Consider the following 21,465-nt stretch of genomic DNA (forward strand, 5'->3'; position numbering starts at 1 on the left):
TGTCCTGGAACTAGCTCTTGTAGACCAGGCTGGTCTCGAACTCACAGAGATCCGCCTGCCTCTGCCTCCCAAGTGCTGGGATTAAAGGCGTGCGCCAACACCGCCCGGCCTTAACTGTTTTTTTTAAGCAGAAGTTTAAGCCTAAAAGTGACACACTAATAATATCACCCTTTCTCTCCTAGAGAGACTATTCAGAAACTATTTTTTCTTTACACTTTGAAATGAATTCCATGTTCTTTGCTTTTTGAAATTTAAAGCCCTCCTTGTTCTTGTCAAAGTTCTTTTTAAAAAAAATCGTTTGTACTTAACCTGTGTTCACTCACCTTCTTGTCTTGAGAACTCCAACTCATTAAGATTACTCCAGACTGCTTCTGCTTAATAGCTGAGAAGTACTTTGCACGAGACTCTCCGAGTTTCTTCCTTCCCTCCTGCCGTGTGGTGTAGGGCAATCTTAGAATTAGTTTTGTCTGCCTCTCTGCCATGGAACCGGCTATGTCCTTGGTCAGCTGGGGACAGTCAGAAGAGGGGGCCAGCTGCTCCCTGATCTCTGATCTCAGCTGCCCAACTCTATGCTAGCAGCTGCCATCCGGCTGATTCATGGGTGTTCTGGGTCACGGTTCAAAAGTTGACTTCGGTTATTTTGGGACTCATTGGTGTTACCTTTTAGAGGAGCTAGAAGCTAAGCGATCTGGAATCCCGGAGAGCTGACATCACTAGTTGTGCCCAGAATAGAGGAAGTGGAGTAGCGCTGCATGCTGAAATCGGTGTGATCACGACAGCCCAACTGCCCTCAGACCTTGGCCAGTTTCTCATCATTAAAAAGAATGTAGTCACCCCCATAAGTGAGTTAAGATTTTCCTTGGGCTCCCCTCAGTTCAGAACAGAGACACACCAGCCCAGATATCCTTCCAGCGCTATTCATAATTCACTAGTCTTTTGATTTCAGATCCAAAAGGGGAAGGTCCATGGGAGCATTGATGTTGGACTGTCTGTCATGTCAATTAAAAAGAAAGCTCGGAGAATAGACCTTGACACGGAGGAGCACATCTATCATTTGAAGGTGAAATTGTCTTCGACATTCGGCATTAGCGGGGGATGCGATTTGCCCTCGCCCGTGGCAGCCAGGAGACGGTTTCCACAGCTGTCTTTCCTTGCTTCCTGTTCCAGGTGAAATCCCAGGACTGGTTTGATGCTTGGGTCTCCAAACTGCGTCATCACCGCCTGTACCGTCAGAATGAGATTGTGCGATCGCCAAGAGATGCGAGTTTTCACATCTTCCCCGCAGCTTCGACAGCCGAGTCCTCCCCAGCTGCTAACGTTTCTGTTGTGGATGGAAAGGTATGACGTCGTGCTGCGAGAAGTCAGCCTGGAAACCGCTTAGAAATGTGTGTATACACACACACACACACACACACACACACACACACACACACACATCGCCGTGTGTCCTTGAAAACACCAGAAGAGAAGTTTGATTTTGTAAGCTGACCCCCAGGAGACAAGCGACATTGGCACTAGAGTTAATCACAAGATAAGCCAGACGCGTGAATCACCAAGCATTTCCAGTTATTTTTCCTTTATCATAAGTGGACCACGCACGTCATGTATGTGTGGCTTTTTTGGGAATCTTGGGAGGTAGAGCAAACTTTTGTTTAGACAACAGCTGGGAATTCTTGGGTAGTAATAAAGAGACTCCAAAGTTCTGAAGGCGAAGCTCAGTGCTTTGAGCTACGATGTATACATGACCCAGAGAGAGGTGGTTCGGTACCCCCTCCCCCGGCTCCCGGAGTTAATGCAGGTCAGCTGGAGAGGTCCCGTGGTATCGGTGGCGTTTCAGTGAGTGAGTGTGTTATGCATATGACAATCCTTCCTCTCTAATCTGTCACAGAGGCTGTGTTTGCATGCATACAAGTGACATAGCCATCCTGGGATGTGGCCACACAGCTGTTTACAAAGCCAGTACCTCCTGTCATTAAACACAGACAAGAGAGTCTGTGGTTCCTTGGGTTGTGTTAAGATTCACAGCCTGTGTTGCCGAAAAGCTGGAGGTATTTCTTGTCTGAAAGTCAAGGTTATAGCAACAGGCTGGGAAGCAACTGTTTCTGTGTTTGATTTGGTCCTTGGGTTGCATTGCACGGGGGTGTTGTGGCTTTATGCTTGGTACCCCAAACTGAGGTCAGAGAAGCTGATTGGGTTCAAAAACGTTTCAGTGGATTGTCTGCCTTCTCTCTTTGCTTCCACAGGAGTCTCCATAATACCCAGATTATATAGTTTCCTTCCTACATAGTATTGGAGAACTTCATTGAGAAACACCAGACCTAACCTATCAAATTTAGTGGCATCTACCATGCTTGGCTTTTGTTATTTGATGGAAAATACTAGTGTATAAGTTAAACCCACTATTTATTATATTTCACAAGGCAACCCGATCTATGACTTCCCTGTGGTCTCACTCCTGATAAAGACTGTCGGATGGCCGTTCTCCTAGGAATGAGGTTGACTGAAACACTAACCACTTTTGGGAATACGGAGAACAAGTCACGAGCCAGGGGGATTGGGGTTTGGGGTCTCAGAGGTCTCCAAGATAGTCGCTGTGTTTCTCTGGGCCACCTGCGTTTTCATCACAGGATGGGATGAATCTGGGTTAGTCCCAACTTAATGAGAACTGTATCCCAAACAGGTCTTTAAAAAGAAAACATTAATTTTTAATTCTTAGGTTTTTCCAGTTTCGGCTGGTATCTTTGGCACAAAGTGTTGATAAAAGATGCATTCTTTCTGGCCCTTGTCTTATTTATTAAATAACTTGGGTGATATCTGAGATTGGGGGACTGAAACCAAATCCCTCCCCTCACTGTTCGCTCTGGAATAAGAACACTCTCCAGCTCTGCTTCCCACAAAAGGCCCATTTCTCCCGTTGCAAGTGGCGTGGCTCCGAGCTCAGATTCCCTGGGTGATTTCCATTACATTTATCAAAATGCAGTAAAGGGCCTTTTGTCCCTTTCCCTGCTTTCCACATATCGAATTATGAGACTCCTGCGTGTTAATTGGTTTGTGACCCTGTGTAGGTAATAAATAAGACTGGATTTGCTGACTGTGTGCATTATTTATTTCTTAATCATTCAGAAGAGGCCGAATCAGTTGCCAGTGAGTATCCGAGTCAAATGCAGCTTTAAAGCCATATCCTTCCTTGCGAAGCAAATCTCTGTTTATGTGGCTGTTTGCTGTACACATTAGTATCTGCATTTTTTTTGTTCAGCTGTAGTTCACACAAAAAATCCTTTTCATGAGAAAGCTATCAGCTATAGACAACTTGGCAAGAAGGCCTTTTATATAGTCTTCAGAATGTATTCAGAGCATCCTTAGGCTGCTTGCTGGTGGGTGGTGAGTTTAGGAATCACACACTGGGGTACAGGGAGGATCTGGGAAGGAGAGGCCTCTAGCCATGCGTCCCGGAGACTGTAGTGAGGACACTACAGTATGTATCAGATACAGCTTTCTGAGTAAGTTCTAGCCACCTCGTGAGGATGGGTCACGATTTCTTTGAACGCTGTTTTCTTCATCGGATGAGGGAGCTAGCAGATGGAGTGTTGTTCGCGTGCATGAACTCAGCCTTCCCGTGTGTAAACCGTGCCCTTCATGTCTTTGCATGTAGATGCAGCCCAACAGTTTTCCGTGGCAGTCCCCTCTACCGTGCAGTAACAGCCTCCCTGCGACCTGCACAACGGGGCAGAGTAAAGTGGCGGCCTGGCTGCAGGACTCCGAAGAGATGGATAGGTGCGCGGAAGGTTAGTTCCTGCCTCGGCGGGCTCACAGAGTGAGCCCCCAAGCCCAAAGCTGATGGAAACCAAAACAACGCAGCCTCCAGCCTCACCTCCCCGAGTGACCTGGCCTTTCCTTTCTCTTAGTCTTATACCTGCTAGATCTTTCTCCTCACCAGTGGGTCTGAGTTTCTCTCCTGCCTCGGCTTCCACGCTCTTCCACTTTTGCCATCTCTTTACCAGCTCCTTCTTGACCTTGCCTTGACCTGTCCCCCGCGGCCTGAAGAGCTCCCCCATTAGTCCTGGGCTCCACGCTGCCTCCTCCCTAGGTCCCTTCCATACCCCCTTCTCTGCTGTCGTACTGCCCACGGAACAGTTCTGTTCCCTGTCAGCACAGATGGAAACCATAGGGTCCGGGGTTGCATGTCCGGACTTACCTGGAAGTGGGGTTACATGGAGAGGCCTTGGGGTCTTCTGACCTGTCCACTCCATCCTGGGCTGTTTAACAACTTTCTCTTTCCTCAGCGGAACCCATTGCCCCATGCTTTATCCATTCCGAAACAGTTTCATTCGACCCACAAAACTGACAAAAAATAAAAGGGCAATGCAGAGAGAGTTTAGTAAGATTCAACTGACTTAATTTAACTTAATATTAATTTTGTTTATTTGTGAAATTATAATAAGAACAGCTGTTATGTAACTTTTTGATTTTTTTTTTCACTTACCAAGGAAAACATGGACAATCTGTCAATCCTCCTGGTACCCTCACCATTTTTTAAAAAACTCTACCAGCATAATAACTCCAAATGTGCATTTTTTTCAACTCTCTGAGACACCAAACTCCCAAACTTAGTCCACATGTTAAATTATGATTTAAAAGAAGTTTTAGATTCATAATCATGTCCATATGACATCTCGTTAAAGTATTTCCCGGGACGTATTCACCAACCACTCACAACTTCCAGTTGTGGGAGGAGGCGGAGCAGTTTCAGCCAGCCCTGTAGATTCCTGCAGTGTTTAGAGACTGCCCAGCTTCCCCTGTGCTGAGGATCGTCTTCAAGATGCTCCCCCATCTCAGCCCAGCCCCTGTAGCTGCAAAAGAGGACCCAGGATTCAAACTCAGACCTTCTCACTGCAAAGCACACCTCTGAAAGGAATGTGCCCTACCCGCCTCGTGGGTTTCCCCCAGGGGCTGTGTCGACACCTGGGCCCCAAACGTCAGTGATTGTTGCACCCAGCTCATTCCCCCCCCCCCCCCCGTTCACACAGCCAGTTCAAAGTCTTGTCCCTATCCTTACCAACCTTTAGCTGACATCCATCCCTATCTTCGTGACCCCGACCGGCCATTCTTCTCATCCCTGGTAGTCACACAGCCTCCTGACTGCCTTACCTTACCTAGTCTCCTGCTCAGTTAGTCATCCTTCTCAAAGGCTCATGGGAAATCATCACCTGTGAGCCTGTTTGCAGGCACTATGCCAATACTGAGCAGCTAATATTCTGTTGCATCCAGCCATGAGGCATAGGTACTGTTCGCTTTCTGCACCCTGTGGATGAGGAAAATGCAATTTGTAATGGTCCAGACATTTGCCCGAGATTCTAGAGCTGCCTCGGTGGGGAGGTTGGGATGGCAGCCAGCACACAGTTCACTAATCCCAAGGTGGGTGCTTTGTTCGCCACACAGTGCCCACTCAAGCCTGGTAGACCTTAAAATAACCTTGCAGACTCCCTCCTGGGACTCTTCACTGGCTCTAGGGTGTTACTCCAAAATCCTGTCTCAGCATTTAGCTGCCAGTGCATTCAGCATTCTGGCCCTACCTACCCCTGCAACCTGGCCGCCTTCTGTAGACTCAAGCAACTGGTTTTTTGTTTGTTTGTTTGTTTTGTTATGTTTTGTTTTGCTTTTAACATGGATGTATTTACATATATCCTGCTGTGTGCCTTTGGATGGTTGTTCTTCCCAACCTCTTTGCCCTCCTCCACCTTTTGTTTTGGCTAAAACTTTTCTGTCAATCATCTAAACCTTGTGGGGATAGGGTGGAGTCTCGCTTGTAAGTCTGCTCTCAAACCATGAACCCATGAACACTCCCCTCTCCCCTAATCTCTTGCTGTACAAAAAAAAAAAAAAAAACCTATACTGACCATTTGCCGTGGAGCAAGCTTACTCCTGAGATGGGTTTCAGTTCAAAAAGGGAACATTTCGTATTTATTTCATTGTTTGAATTTGAAGACATAGCGTTTTATGGAACCCATTGTGTGTCCGATTTATAATCCTAACAGTAAAGGGGATTGACTCTTCTGGACTTATATGAATCCAGGCCACCAATATATGGGGAAATTACTTGGCTCTTGGAACATATATTTTTCTGTAGTGATGAAATTCAAATTAGTAAGAATCTACAATAGATTTTTAAAGGGACCTTTTCTTGCCACATTATCAGTGAGCTGAAGAACAGGTGTGTTTAACTGATTTTTACTCTGTTCTGTTTTTACTGAATTTGACTTTGGCCCCACCCAAATTCCACACAGCCAACTTGCAAACCATTTTAGAGGAACAAGTAGACAGCCCCTGGGAATAAAGCCACAAGTCTGCTGAAGTCTCTGGAGTGTCCATGAGACGAACTGTGGAGACAGGAAAGCGGTCACACACAGCTTGACAGGTTAAAACCATCTACTTTCACAGTCGCGGGTGGTAAGAATGGGTTTGGAACTCTCTCACCGCCAGTGGCTCCCATGGTCTGACCCCGAGCAAGGTACCCTTTGGGTTACCTGCATCACCATTATATAAATACAAATCTGCCCACCCGTCGACCGCATCATACCTACCACAGTGTGGACTGAACCCCTTTCATATTATCTCCGCCATTTCTACCCAGTTCTGACGGTTTTGTCTTTCCTAGATCTTGCACACTGTCAGTCAAACCTTGTGGAACTTAGCAAGCTCCTGCAAAACCTGGAGATACTTCAGAGGACTCAGTCAGCCCCGAACTTCACTGACATGCAGGTAAACGTGACTGCCCGGTAACAAGGTCTAAGATCCCAACTTAAGCCCTTCCTGGACTGTCCTGTGACTTTGCGAGGTGGCACTCAAAAGGGAAGAGCTACACTCAGACGAACATTGCAATATTTATAATAACATCAATCTATGGCTTATATTCTGCAGTCATTTTCTTTCTTTAGTTAATGTGTATCTGTGTTTATCTACATGCATATCTGTGCACCGTATGTGTGCAGTGGCTGTGGAGTCCTGAGGATCCTCTAGGACCGGAGTAATAATAGATGGTTGTGAGCTGCTGTGTAGGTGCTGGGAATCAAACCTGTGTCCTCTGTAAGAACAACTGCCGAGCCGTGGCTCCAGCCCCTCTCGAGTTCTTCATGATACTTTTGAAGTTTGGTGTTCTTTTATTAATTAGGAAGAGTTTTATCAATTTCATTTGTTTGTTTGTTTTTTGAAGACAAGGTTTCTCTGTAGTTTTGGAGCCTGTCCTGGAACTAGCCCTTGTAGACCAGGCTGGCCTCAAACTCACAGAGATCCACCTGCCTCTGCCTCCTGAGTGCTGGGATTAAAGGAGTGCGCCACCGCCTGGCTGAATTTTATCAGTGTTTTACCCATAAATGTACTATAGACTATTGTGGACATACATATTTGTATCACTCCCCCATGTACAATAATGGCTTTGAAGTTTAAGTTCTAGAACTTTCAGAAGTATGAGCATCTTTTAGTGTAGAAAAGATGCTCACAATCTCCAATCTGGTTTTCATTTTTGCTCACTAGAAATATAACTTTCCCAGGTCAGTTGTAGAGAGGTCTTTGGCTCTAGTATTAACGTCTTTCTTCTTTGGCTGGCTTGCTTTAGGGTTCTAATGATTCCTTACTAACTTTCTGGGCTCTATGTGTGTGCGTTATCATGTGTGTGAACTTAATAACCCTCTGTTGCTTTTAACTATTTGTGTAACGTAGGCTAACTGTGTAGATATTTCAAAGAAAGACAAGCGGGTCACCAGACGCTGGAGAACAAAAAGTGTCAGCAAAGATACAAAAATCCAACTGCAGGTACAGCCTTTTGTTTTTCCTTTTCCTTTTCCTTTTTGCTTTCATTCACTGTTAAAGCGCTACGTCTGTATCCATTCCAGATCAGCCCCTGGGCGTGAGGTTGAAGGAATAGCTTACCCACTTTAAAGCTTGTGCTCTGCGGAGTTGGTGTCATCTAAACATGGAATTATTCGTTTTAGTTAGTTGGACCTAAGTCTAAAAACCTTGAAAAGTAAAGATGATCCAATTTGGCCACATGATTGGATTTCCATCCTCAGTCACAGCCTTTGAAGCATTAAAACCCAGACAGAAAGCCACTTGAAAATAAAACTGGAAAGCCAGCGGACTGTAGTGTGGGCTCATTTATGTAGTCTCAGCGTTAGAGGGCTCTTTCATGGGTGAACCCTGTCCATAGTTTATCAAGGCCTTATATAGGGGTGCTGTAGGTTAAAAGCCAGCACAGTGGGGGTCAGTGTGGCTGCTATGATTCTCTGGCCTCATAATTTATGTATTTCTGTTCAACTTTCTGGACTCTATTTGCTCCTGCTCAGGTTATTGAAATAATTTACTGATTACTAAAAAAAAAAAAAAAAAAAAAAAATTTACTGATTACTGAATTCTGTCTCAACTCTGTAATTATAAAGGTAGATCATATCTGGCCTACAATGATCACTCTAAAATTGGAACTAAAATATCCATAGCTCATGATAAATTTACTTGAAGTAAAAATTTTAATTGCAATAAATAGTTGTAAATTTTCAGATTTGATCCTCTTTGCATTTAAGTGATGCAGAATATGATAAATGCTCCAAACCCCTTATGTCATAAATGATACTACTTTCAAATCTTGACAAAAATCTCTACTATTCTTACCTTAGCTGTATAAGATGATTGCTTACCTGCACAGTTAAAATTAGACTTCAGATTTTTTAAAAAATTTTTATCAGTGAATTTAGATCCTAACACAAAGGTGAAAGTAACTCCTGTTCAATGTTTTTCCATTTCTTCTGAATAATTAACAAACGTAATTCTCCTCTAATGCAGGCTGATTTAACAACATTCTTTGTATTGTCGCTCTGAGTGTGTCAATAACAAACTGCTGGCATGCTTTCTAATTTGATGTAATTCATAATAAATTTTCACAAGCACTACACAATAACATTTCTATTTCAAATATCTGCAGCCCATGAATGGAATTCTGTGTGTTCCTTGGAAGAACATACTTTATGTGTTTTCTATTCTCTTTACAAAATTCGTGCTAAAGGGGAAATGGGCCAAATGATCTCACAGGGAACTTGCAACATTGTCATTTGTTTTGAGTTTATAAGTTGTGTTTGTTTTCAGTCTTTATGTTCTCGTGTCTAAGAGAATAGAGTCATTTTTGCAACCGGAAGAACCCTTTCTTTAAATAAAAGAATTGAAGAATGCTAAAACCCAAAGTGCATGCCCGCTTAGGATAGATACTATTCTAATCAGGTTTCATGACGCACACCGCTGAGCAGATTCCCTTCCCGGCCATTGTCTTGAGTGGACCAGCTCTCAGCAAGTCTGAGCACAATGCTCCTGGCTGTCTGGGGGATCGGGATTCCCACCACAAGCCCAGTTGATCTATGTTTCCCCCTGGAGGAAACAGAATATATTCTGGTTAATAAATGTGCCGAGAACTCATTAGGATTGTTTGAGTGGAAGAAATCAGTGCAAAAGCAGGCAGATCTTTGAGAGACTTGGAATTTTTCACTGATGCTGTCTTGCTTTGCCTAAACAAGGAGTGCCCCAAATAACCTTATGATTCTGATTTAGAAGAGGCATCTGAGATCACCTCATCCCCACACTCCCTTTGCCTGCCCAAGAGGAACGGATGTAGTTTTCAGTAGAAACATAGACTTTGGATGACAGGAAGCTATTAATCACCCTAGAGACCATTTCCTTCCAATTGGACTTAAAGTGTGTATCATTTGACTGAAGTACCTCAGAGTTTGGTATCACACACACACACACACACACACACACACACACACACACACACACACACAACGATTTCTGCTTGCCTAAGGCACCAGGTCTCCCAAGAGCTGGCAGGAGTCTCTGTATAAGCAGAAGAGGACCGGAGCCCCTTCAACATGCATACCCGTTGGGGCTGAATCTGTTCACGCAGCAATGTCTGTCACAGGCAAAAGCAGCTTTACTCCGCTGTCTTTTGCCTACAGAAAGACATAACATTTACTTAAGATGCCGGCTCCCTTCTTCTTCTCTCCCTTGCTGGTTTCCCCTTCCTATTCCCAAAGCTTTTTGATTTTGAGAATTCCATCTGATGATGCCAAGTATTTGTGTGATAATCATCTCACTTTCCGGGATGACCATTATTGCAGCCAATGAGAGATCCTTGGGCCATGATAGCTCCCTTTCTGTTGTTTGTAACTTAGGTCGTGAGCCGATTGTGAAGGAAGCTGGGCTGTGTGGCGGTGGTAGTTGGGTGGTGATCATTATTCGTGTTGATACTGTATCATCGAACTTCACATCCATCATTCTAATCATTGTCATCTTGAAAGAATTCTAAGATAGGTTATTTTTGTTGTTGTTGTTGACTGCAGAAAGTAGAAAATGAAGCATGTCACCCTGGACATTGGATAGTAGCTTATTCTCGGTAGGATAGATGGCTCACCTTTCTTGAAGATAAAAGTTAAATGTTAGATCTGTTTGGTCATATCTGAGCTAGATACCATTGAATTGTTGCTTTCCGAAATCTGCTGTGTAACTCACAAAGTAACCATTTGTCTCGAAGTTTCTGTGGGGAGCATCTTTTAAGAAAATAGGCATCCAGGACTCCCAAAACTTCTGATTTTCTGGTTCTCATAAAAAATCTCAATAACAGTATTTAGTCAGAAGTGCTATAGAAGAGAAGTTCTGTGGCCCTGTGTTATTAATAGAGTAAGTTAGATAATCGGTCCTAGGTACTGGAGGAATTAGGTAGAGTAGGAAGAGGTACATAGTGGCCAATCAAGTTACCCATCATTCATGTGAAGCTGACTTAGTCTCGCATTCCAAAATTATACTGACATGCGAAGATGAGTCCTTCCTTTTATTACATTAAGTATAGAGATTTTGTAGAAAATAGAGTATGTGTATATGACACATATAAATATGCAAAAGATTTGTGAAGTAAAATATGAAAGTCATTTGGAATATTGAGAGAACTGGAGATGTGAGAATTCAAACCGTTTGTCATTCCAAACAGATGAAAGTAGTCCTGGGGTGGTGGTGGTTGTTGTTGTTGTTGTTGTTGTTGTTGTTGTGTAAATTGTTGAGTTAGTCTGAGAAACTTCACTTTGGCTGACTGGAAGTAGAAGTGTTTATGTTCCCCAGTCTTGGAGAGTCGGGGTTTGCAGCGCTGAGAAGGGGATGCCATTGCCTCTTGACTTCATCAGGCCTGTGCATAGCTGCACGCTACCAAATGAAACCTGTGCTTGCTGTTTTTCATAACTGGTGGTTTTAGGCATTGGCCCCACACACTGAGGCACGTAAAGGCTCCCTAGCTGCCCCAAACCCCAATCCAGTATGCCTGGCTTCCACCTTGGGAAACTGTTCAAGTTGAAGATCCCAGCACTCATGCTAATACGGAGTCCCTGCCAGCAGTCTTTTTGGTAGGAGGTTGAGTAAGGGGTTGAAGAATCCTGTTTCTCTTCCCTTATTCTTTTCCCTGAATGCATTCTTTTGCCATTACATTTTATATAATTACTTTCCCCTGAGTTTGCCTGTTTTCTTCACTACCGTTTGGATGCCTGTTGACTTCATACAGTGTGTCATCCCATGTTTCAAAAGCGGTGTGCGCGTTCATTTTGCCTTAGAATCACAGGCTCCTCATTAATGTGCTAATTCATAGTGATCCATCTTTTGGGAAGCAGGGATGATACTCAGGAGGTGGATTCACAATGTTTGAGGGATCTGCAGTGAGAATAAAGAACATTCCTTGTGGCATGAATGTCCCTTTGAGCTGTTCCAATGCTAATTTTTTTTAAAGAAAAGTCAATTACAGTTAAAACTTCCCTTTTTTCTTTGTCTGACTATCTTTCATCCCCCCCCCCCATAAATCCCACCCTCTTCATCCCCACCCCATGTTTTTACCCCCTTTTCTTCTCCCATTCACTGTCAGGAAGGGCCACCTGCGAAGGGCCAGTTCAACACAATTCGGCGCCGGCAGAGGCTAGCGGCAGCGGTGGCTACCACAGTGAGTGGCTTTCGATCTCAAACGAGGACCTTTGTGCAAGGGTGACTTTGTGGGGGTGGTGCCACCCGTGTGTTGAGCATCACCTGTGGCCTGCCCAGCTGATGTTACTTTCCAATGGTCTCTGGCTCGCCTTGCATGGCAGCCATTGGACGTGGGTGCTGGTTTTGGCAAAGGGAGAGCTAGCTCATAATCCTTTTCCTCTCCTGTTGTTGGAAGAGAGGATGGAAACTAAGGTTAACTAATTTTGAGAAACTGAATATGAGATGGTTTATTTATTTATTTTTCCATACTGATCGCCAGAACTTTTGCTACCTTTTTTTTTTTTTGAAGGATGTGAGGAAGAAGCGAGGGGATAAGAGAATATGGATTTTCATGTCACCTCTGCATGAATCCGAAGTAGACATAGCAAGGGAAATCGCTTTCTAGAAAGAATATTGACCTGGAAACTGGAAATATTGTATGGAAATTTAAAACACATAGAGTTAGATGGCGTCTAATCCGTGCGTAGAGGGGCTGTTGTTAAAACACGCACAGGGTTAGATGGCATCTAATCCGTGTGTAGAGCACTGTTGTTAAAACACGCATAGAATTAGATGGCGTCTAATCCGTGTGTAGAGCACTGTTGTTAAAACATACACAGGGTTAGATGGCGTCTAATCCGTGTGTAGAGCACTGTTGTTAAAACACGCATAGAGTTAGATGGCGTCTAGTCTGTGTGTAGAGCACTGTTGTTAAAACACACACAGAGTTAGATGGCGTCTAATCCGTGTGTAGAGGGCTGTTCCCCTAAGAGGCAAACGAAAGGCTAGCAGGACCTAGGTCAATAGGGTAAAGAATCCTGACCGTCCCCCAGAGACAGTAGGAAGCAGAACAGCTCCCCACAGAATCATGTGCCAGATAAAAGTCAATCATAATATTAATTCATCCCAAGACCTTGTTCACTTTTAAAAATAAGAGATTCCCGAGTTCGTAGTAAGCATGTATGGTAGTTTTTATCTGATAAATATTTTCTGAGTTAATTACAATTTTATTCTTACAAAAATTAGGCTATATTTGCAGATTGGAATTGCTAAGAATACTCATGAGAAGGTTTTGATTGCCCGGCAGAGTAGCTCCTGGTGTGGGGGCTGTTGGTTTTCTACTTCGTGGTCAGCTTGGGGGAGGGGGATACGTAAGTGCTCAGCCAGACCACGGGATAGAATTACTTTTGCTTATTGAAACAACCAGTGATTTGGAATTAATTAGGGAACAGACGCCTACATTGATAGTTTTACAAATATTTGAACCAAGTCATTCCTGAAATTGCACTCTGGTGCAGCGGACGTATTCAAGTGCAGATTAATGAAGTCTCTGCCCCTGGTTCAGTAACAGATTCAGACAGTAGACGTGTCTAACCAGTTACAGGACCCAAGTGGAGAAATCCAGGTGATCGTTAGAGAAGTAACAACATCGTAGTCTGGAAAGCCAAACTCATTTACCTTGTGAAGAAGCTAATGCTTCTTCCACTGATACCCTTCCAAAAGAGCGTGCAGGGGGTGATTGTGTTTCTCCTGGGCTCGGTTTTGTAAACTTTAGATGCAGACAGTGAAAATAATAAAGTTAGGGCTAGCACCCCTTTGCTTAGAGTAGGTTTGTATTTTCTTCACTTGGAAGCAAAAGAAAAGGCTCTTTAAAAATAGGAAACATTAATGCCCACATCCCAACCCAGCCGTGACCACAGGAATTATAAAAATAACTTTGATTCTAGTGGGAAAAAAGGGTACTATCAACTCTTGGAATAATTACAGAAATAACTGGGGTGGCTGGCTACTAACGTGCTTGGGTCTGCACTCTGACTCTATCCTGAGAGGCATGGAGTATCCACCACTGCCCCCTGGCCCCTCCCCAACTCCAGTGGCCTGGCTGAGCCTCCCTGTTTCTTTTAGTGCCCCTCCTCTTCCCAACACGGAAGGTTACCCCACGTTTGGACCTGCCCTATCTTACAGGAAGCTCTTTTGGTCTAGAATCTTTCCACAGAATCCTTGTCAGTTTTATCCCCTTCCACTCAGGCTTCCGGAGTGGAGTGACCTTTATACCTGAGGAGATTGGTTCCAAAATTTATTCTTGTTGGGTCTTAACACTTGCCCCTGGAATGACCCACTTTCTCCACTAGCCAAAGCCCATAGAACTTCAGACTGGAAACACAGAAACACTGGCCCCAACTACGGAACATCACCAAGGCTCCCCAAGGCTCCCCAAGCCTCCAGCACCTCAAACATCCCTGAAAGCAAACTGCAGAACACGAACGGGGGGTTTCACCCCGGTTGAGTAAGACCTCTAAACTTATTATTGTTGGACACACTGGGGTTCTTTCCCAGTGCTCTTTGCTATATTTGGGGCCAGCAGGTCTCCTTACAATTCCCTTCTCTTTTGACTTATTTGTGGGTGAGTTTTCAGGGCATCCCCTAACATTTCCACTCCATACTACAGCTGCTAGTATCAGAAAGTTCCAGAACCAGGCTTCCTCCCTGTCATAGGGCTTCTCGGAAGCCTTGAGGTTCTTTCCTGAGCAGAGAGAAAGTCCCAAATCCAGCACTGAGGAATCTCAGCTCTAAGCACGGGGAGCTGGTGGCAGCTCCCTTCCCAGTCATCACTGATGACAAGAAACTCGGTACCACTGAGTGGCCTGAAACTCTTTCCCAGGACCTTCAACACACAGTATCTCCCAAACCCAAACACCCGCCTTTGTGTTTCTTAATGTTCCTATGTCTACCTTTAATCATTTTCCACAGACCCCATGCTTCTCTTAGGTGTTCCCAAAGGCCCTCTGTCATCGTTAGCACAGAAGTACCCCAGACAGGAGTCCCCAGAGTAAGGGAACACCCGCATCCCATTCTTTCCAGTGACTCCTTCCTAACTTGTCTGACTCAAATCTGGAATGGGAAGAACTTTGAGCCTGACAAGATAGGCAGCTGTTGACATCTCCCAGCACAGTGTCCCTGCTGTCCCTGCTGAGAATAGAAGATAATGGCACCGATCCCTCTGAAAGCCTCCAAGAATGTCTGTTAGCATGCAAAGACACTTGTTAGTGGGAAGTTTCCTGTTCTCTTCCTTCCTCAGTAGCACCGTCTCCCCTTTGGTAGCTTTCCAGAGAGATTACTCCCTGGCAGAACTGAGCTGCATCAGCAGGGCCCCCAGGCTAGTGCTGCCCAGAAGCCAGATTTTCTTTTTCTCTCTATCCAAAAAGAACAAGGGAGAGAGAGAGGGAATCCTTTTTTTCCTATCCTATCTCACCAAATCCATGAAATTTAAACAAAAAAAAAAATACATTTAAAATTAAGCGTTTTAAAACCCCACCCCCATGCCCAAGCCAAGATTTGCCTCCTTTTTCCTATGGAAATACGCAAATTCGCCAGGGAGAAAGAGTTATCATTTCAATTGTAGAAAATTCACTTTTTGTAGAGTCTACGATATGGCTTCTCAGGACAACTGAATGAACACCTAAGATGAAGGGAAAAGTCACTCCTGTTGGATTTCCTAGAAGAATTAGCATTTGGCCAATAGCATTTGTGACCCTTGGGTTGATCCTTTTAAAAGGGATGAGAAAGTACTTTGCCTTCACCCAGCACAAGGCCAATCCAGATGCAGTCCAGGCAGGGAAGTTCCTGTAGCCATTGGGAATGGTCTAGAATAATGCAACCTTTACTACCTAATGCTTTGCACCGGTGGCAGGTTCATAAACCACGTTTGTTATAGATTAGTATCGTGTGTGGCACCCCGGGGGCAATGGCAGTGACTCACAGCACAGGTTTAATCTGTGAATATATATTCTAGTGAGTATACCTTTAGATGACTTGAGTCATTAGTGTATGTAATATATGTAATATAAACTTGTTATTTTTTTTTCTGGTGGCTGTAGACAAAGTGAGTCTTCAAGTGTGTTTTTACATATTTATCAAGATTCTGCCTAGGCTCAAAGACAAGTGAACATAAATTGCCCTCAGGATGAGAACAGGTTCGCGCATCAAGGTTCAGGCTTCTTTTCCCTGCCACTTATTTTTCAGGATGAGTCAGAGGTCACTTATTTTTCAGGTCAGAGTTCTGCTTTTTCATTCCATAGTTATTATTCTTTGTAAAAATGAAAATTCGGAGAGTTTTGGGCATTCTTGAACTATCAGAAACAAGACCCCTTCTCCCCAACCTACACTGCTTGCAAAATAAATGAGGTGAGGACTGAGGGTCTCCGAGCATGCCGTCAGAAAGCAGTGAATAAGGATAGGAGAGACCTTGTCTGTGTAGCAGATGGTGGAACAGGACATGGGGACACGTGAATAATTTACACCTTCCCTTCCAGGTTCCCTTCAGTGCCACCATGTCCCCAGTGCGCCTGCATTCCTCCAACCCCAACCTCTGTGCAGATACCGAGTTCCAGACCCCTCCTAGCCACCTCACTGACCCTCTGGAAAGTTCCACGGATTATACAAAGCTACAAGAAGAATTTTGTCTGATCGCACAGAAAGGTAACACAGCAAGGTGTTTTCTCAGGCCGTGGCTAATTGGATGGAAGGTCGTTGTTTTATGACATCCAGGTGGACGCCCGGGTCACCGTGCTGCTCCTCAAGTTTCCTGTGTCCGATATTTACGGCACAACCAGATGTGACTCCAATTTCATAATCCTGAAATAATCGTTTTATTACTTTTCTCTATGGATGTGTCAATTAATACCGTTTCCTAACTCCCTCACAAATGCATTTTTAATTGCCTTGTTAAACTGGATGCTAATATCCTGATCAGAGCCAGTGGTGTTCCGTGTAGCTCGGGATCAGAGCCAGTGCCTTTGCTTCTGGGCTGGGGTGGCAGCAGTTGGAGGACTGGGTAGGTGAGCACAGCACAGGGGAGGGGCACACTCGATGGCACCCCCAAGAGAGCTTTGTTTGGTGAGTCTTGAAGCTTCCAAGAAACTCAAGTTTCCAGACTTTGAAAGCCTCTGTTAAACTACAGGTTTTCTCAGCAGACATACAGACCCTCCATGCAAGGGGGACAAAATGGGCAGCTCCATGCCTCGCTGGCCTCTAAAAGGGCACTGTGAGGAGCTTTGAACTCAACAGTGGTATTAATTCCAGCTGTTGATGGAATTCCTTTCCGTTGATGGTGCATTGTTACACATGAATTAAGAGACTGTGAAACAGGGGCGTAGCTTTTTTTTTTTTTTTCAAAAAAGGAAGTCTATTTTGGAAGACTTCACACACTTTTGAAACACTGTTAATATAAAAATAGGAATTCTAAGCTCAACCTTTTGTGGTTCAAACCACAAGACTGCCTCAGATTTTACCAACGTAACTTGTTAGATATGTGGGCAATGGAGAGAAGTGTTGTTCCTGCTGTTGCTTTTAAATCAAAGCACCTTTGGCACCGAGACACTCACTGCTGACAAAGCAAAGCCAGGGTTGCTTTTTAATCCAAATCGTTTCCCAAGGCAAAGAAGCCAGTCAGGACTTCTGGGTCCACTGTCCGATTTATGTTGACAGGATTCACAAAATGCTCTTTTTTGGGGGTAGGGGGGTGCACTGTGGAAATAACTCTGTAATAACTCTTGAGTTGCATGACACTTTAACAGAATGGCTCTAAATATTACCATCAAACATGACAAACAAACATGCTTTCTTTTCCTTCTTGAGATGTAAGTTAATTTCTAAGTATTGATGTTGAGAATTGATGTTGGTATTTTGTATGTTGCTTCCAAATCTGTGTTGGCTCATCTGGCATGACATATAAAAATTTTCATTTTAATTAATTATAGTTGCATATTTGTTCTGAGTATGGATACTCAGATGATTCTATTTAAGGCTAGTTTTTTTTTTTCCCCCTAAGGGCTGATTTTTTTTTTTTTAAGTCAGACCATAACCTAATCTTTCTGGAAAATGTCTCGACACCTACCAGCTAGTGTCCAGAAGTTGACAGCCTGTGTGTTCGTTCTGCTACAGTTACTGTTTGTTCCTCGCTTTTCTCCCTGCTCAGTGCATTCTCTTTTGAAGTCTGCATTTAATAGCATCGCTATAGAGAAGGAGAAGCTGAAGCAGATGGTTTCCGAGCAAGACCACAACAAAGGCCATAGCACACAGATGGCCAGGCTCCGGCAGTCACTATCACAGGTAGGCCCAAGTGTTTTCTTGTGCATGGACCAGCAAAAGATGCTAGGCGAAGGAGGAGGGAGGAGGCCAGCAGCGCTGGGGATGGCATGTCCCTCTGACACCCTCCCAAGACATTGCAGAGTCAGCATTGAATAGTAGTGTTGGGGTTTTTTTTCCTAAAAAGGTCAAGGTAGAGTGAAAATGAGCAATAATTGCTGAGTACATATAAATTGGTGTATTTGACGGCTTGAGTTAATGTCTGGGGTCGTTTGTCAGATAGCTCCTGATTTTTAAAAAGACAAAGTAAAACAGGCATTTATACATGATTTGCATGTTTAAGGAGTATTCCAGAATATATTCAGTTCAGTGGTAAATAAAACATAGTCTACTAGGTCTACCACACTGTATGTTTTTCCACTTAGAGTTTAATCTGTTGAAAGTTACTAATGATTGTGAATAGGTAATTAATAGGTAAATGGGTAATTACTAATTTCCTATTTCTTTTCTAATTTGCGCTCTTGGGATTTCCTTCAGTCTGTTGTGCTCCTGAACACAAATATGCTAAATTTTAGCATATGTTATATTTTATTTTACTAATAGTAACCACGCCCCTGTATACCTCAGAGTTGAGGTTTCGATTACAAATTCTTAAGAGCTACACATTTCTGTAATAAACATTTTCTTCAGACAGTCCTAAATTGCACCCAGTTTGAATCCTTTGAGCATGTGATGCTGTTATGTGATTGTTTTGTGACAACTCAGTGTTTATATAAAATATTGTTCACTTCCTGGCGCCTTGGATCAGAGTGAAGGAGCCAGCAAGTCGTGGGTAAGTGGTTCTCCATGTGGATCCGACCCTGCTTGAATATTTTCCGTAGTCCCGAGAAGTGAAATGGGAACTCTCCTCACTGTGGTTTGCGTACCCGACCTGTCCGTGTTTTCGGTATTCGGTCTCCTATAATGGCATGCCAATATCTAGGCTACACATTCCCCACAACCACAAACCTCACCAGCTGAGGGACATATGAGGCTTCCAGTACAATCCAGGGCCTTGGGAATATGTACGTCACCATAGCGCCTGACTGGCAGCCTGCAGAGGACTTCACTCATAACCAGCAAAAGTTATGACATCTGCTCACGTCAATGAATCCTCTCAGCGCTCCGTTAATATTAATTGATCTTCCAAATTGTTATTATGAACGGACCATGAAGAAGAAAGGTCAAAATAATAGTCAAACAAACATGTAGATGAAGACACATAAAATACACCCTGAACCCCAAAGTGTTGTATTTTTTTCTCTAGTATGTTTTATAATGTTAGTTTAGTGACCTAAACATATTGAACATATACTAAGAAAATTTGTTTCTTGCTTGCCGCTTGCTTGCTTTTGTTTCTCTCTCATTAAGACAGAGAATTGGCTTGAGGTCTGGGGATATGAGGAGGCTGATCAAATGCTTGCCTAGCATGCACAAATAGCCCAGGTTCAACCCCCAACCCCACATAGAATTGGGCAAAGTGACATATGCTTTATAATGCTAGTGCTCAGGATGTGGAAGCAAGGAGATCAGATGCTGAAGGTCTTTCTTGGCTACATAATGATTTTGAGGTCAGTCTGAGATTCATGAAACTCTGTCTCAAAAATGCATAGAGATCTAGGATTTGGCTTTGTAAGAATCTAGAAATGACTAGGAAGAGAGATTGGAGTGGTAGAAAATCATTTTTTCATTTGTGTATACATTTAACTGACTAGATATTATGCAAGACATGGGATATCACAGACCTGGTTTCCAGGAAGCTCATGATCTTGTTGATAAGTGAACACTGTCCACCCAGGAAAGAGTTAAATGGACCACACTGTGCCATTCACAGCAGGACATGGTGAGGTAGATTTCCAGAGTCAGAGCACTGAGCGGAAAGCACAGGCAGGGATCTGACTTCCTCAGGTCAGAGGGGATGAAGAAGCACCCCACCCTAAAGTGATAGCGGTGAAACCAACCATACGCACTTTGAGTTCAAATAGTTCCTGCTCTTGACAGATACTTAATTTGCATCATGAGTCAAGGCCTCAGTAGATTTTTCTTGGGTTGTTTGGTTTAGGGTTGTTAAATGTCGATTTTCCTCCTAACCAAAAAGGCTCAAAAAGATATGAAAATAGTTTGGGACTATCAAGACTGTTGCACATTAGCCACTGGAAAATTCAATGCTTACCTTTGTGTGTCGTAGCTTTTGGCTACGGTGACATTATTGTGCCCATCTATACAGGTCAACTGAGCCAGTCAAGCACACACTGGCCACTTCTGCCCTCACCGCTATGTGGTGGCTTCTCTGTTAGGCATTCAGTTTACTGACAGTTACTCTTCTGTAGTGAATTGATCCTGATATTTTGAACACTTAATAGGAGTTTAGAGAATTTGGTGAATGGGGAAGTTATTCCATGGGTAGTCATGAGATGATAACCATCCCATTGAGACACGAAGGATTAAATTTATGCTATCAATGATAAAGAGGCTTAAAGAAGTTTAACTACCAGAAATTGGAAATATGTGGCATTCTGTATATATTAGAAAGATTAGCCAGGTATCATAGTATGGAGAATGGATGAAATAAAGGCACTACCACCTGGTCAGACTCATTATTTAAGGTAATTTCAGACTGTCTGATGAAATGTGTGGTAATATTCCCAAAGCAAAGACCTTTCATAGTTGGTAGAGCAAGGGCTGAGTTATGGGATCATCGTGGCCTGGTGATCAGGTGAACATTAGAAGGGGGCTAAGGAAGCAGACTCCAGCCCCTGGTTGGATAACGTAGCATGTGAGTTCTTTCTCCCCAAAAGAGGAAAAACAGAAAGGACATATTTACCAGAGGCTTGTGATAAGTGATTCTGTAGAGGAATTTAAATGTCTGTAGGTCATCTAACAGACAAATGGAGATATATATATTTCCATCTTGAGGGGCAGAAAGAGAAGTAAGGAAATCAGCATCTCAGGGATGTTGAAGATGCTGATGGGTGGTATTTTCAGGCAGAGCAAAAGAGGACCAGTGGAGCTGGTGCTGCAGCAGAGAACATCAGTATTAAGGACAGGGTGTCTTAGTTCTGGTTACCATGGTTGTGGTAAAACACCATGACCAAAAGCATAACCTGAATTGCACTGCCCATCAAGGGATGCCAGGGCAGGAACTCAAACTGGCTAAGAACCTCGAGGCAGGAGCTGATGCAGAAGCCATGAAGGAGCTCTGCTTACTGGCTTGCTCCTCATAGATCGTGTGTGTGTGTGTGGTGTGTGTGTGTGTGTGTGTGTGTGTGTGTGGTGTGTGTGTGTGTGTGTGGTGTGTGTGTGTGG

At 43.7% G+C, this 21,465-nt stretch overlaps 1 protein-coding gene across 9 annotated transcripts in view; it reads left to right on the forward strand.

Moving 5' to 3' along the window:
* The window catches only part of Osbpl6 (oxysterol binding protein like 6), a 165,119-nt gene that overhangs the window by 115,089 nt on the left and 28,565 nt on the right, over window positions 1-21,465 (forward strand). For 3 of the 9 annotated variants that reach the window (XM_026789317.1, XM_026789323.1, XM_026789321.1), the window contains 9 exons: window positions 947-1,060; window positions 1,168-1,338; window positions 3,653-3,785; window positions 6,656-6,759; window positions 7,717-7,809; window positions 11,939-12,013; window positions 16,347-16,512; window positions 18,011-18,144; window positions 18,929-18,952. In XM_026789317.1, coding sequence (XP_026645118.1) covers window positions 947-1,060; window positions 1,168-1,338; window positions 3,653-3,785; window positions 6,656-6,759; window positions 7,717-7,809; window positions 11,939-12,013; window positions 16,347-16,512; window positions 18,011-18,144; window positions 18,929-18,952 — 1,014 coding nt within the window. The remainder of the gene's footprint in view (window positions 1-946; window positions 1,061-1,167; window positions 1,339-3,652; window positions 3,786-6,655; window positions 6,760-7,716; window positions 7,810-11,938; window positions 12,014-16,346; window positions 16,513-18,010; window positions 18,145-18,928; window positions 18,953-21,465) is intronic. The other 6 variants (XM_005346616.2, XM_026789330.1, XM_026789327.1 and 3 more) reach the window with 3 other exon arrangements.

Source organism: Microtus ochrogaster, chromosome 4 (assembly GCF_000317375.1).
Source record: "Microtus ochrogaster isolate Prairie Vole_2 chromosome 4, MicOch1.0, whole genome shotgun sequence".
NCBI lineage: Eukaryota > Metazoa > Chordata > Mammalia > Rodentia > Cricetidae > Microtus > Microtus ochrogaster.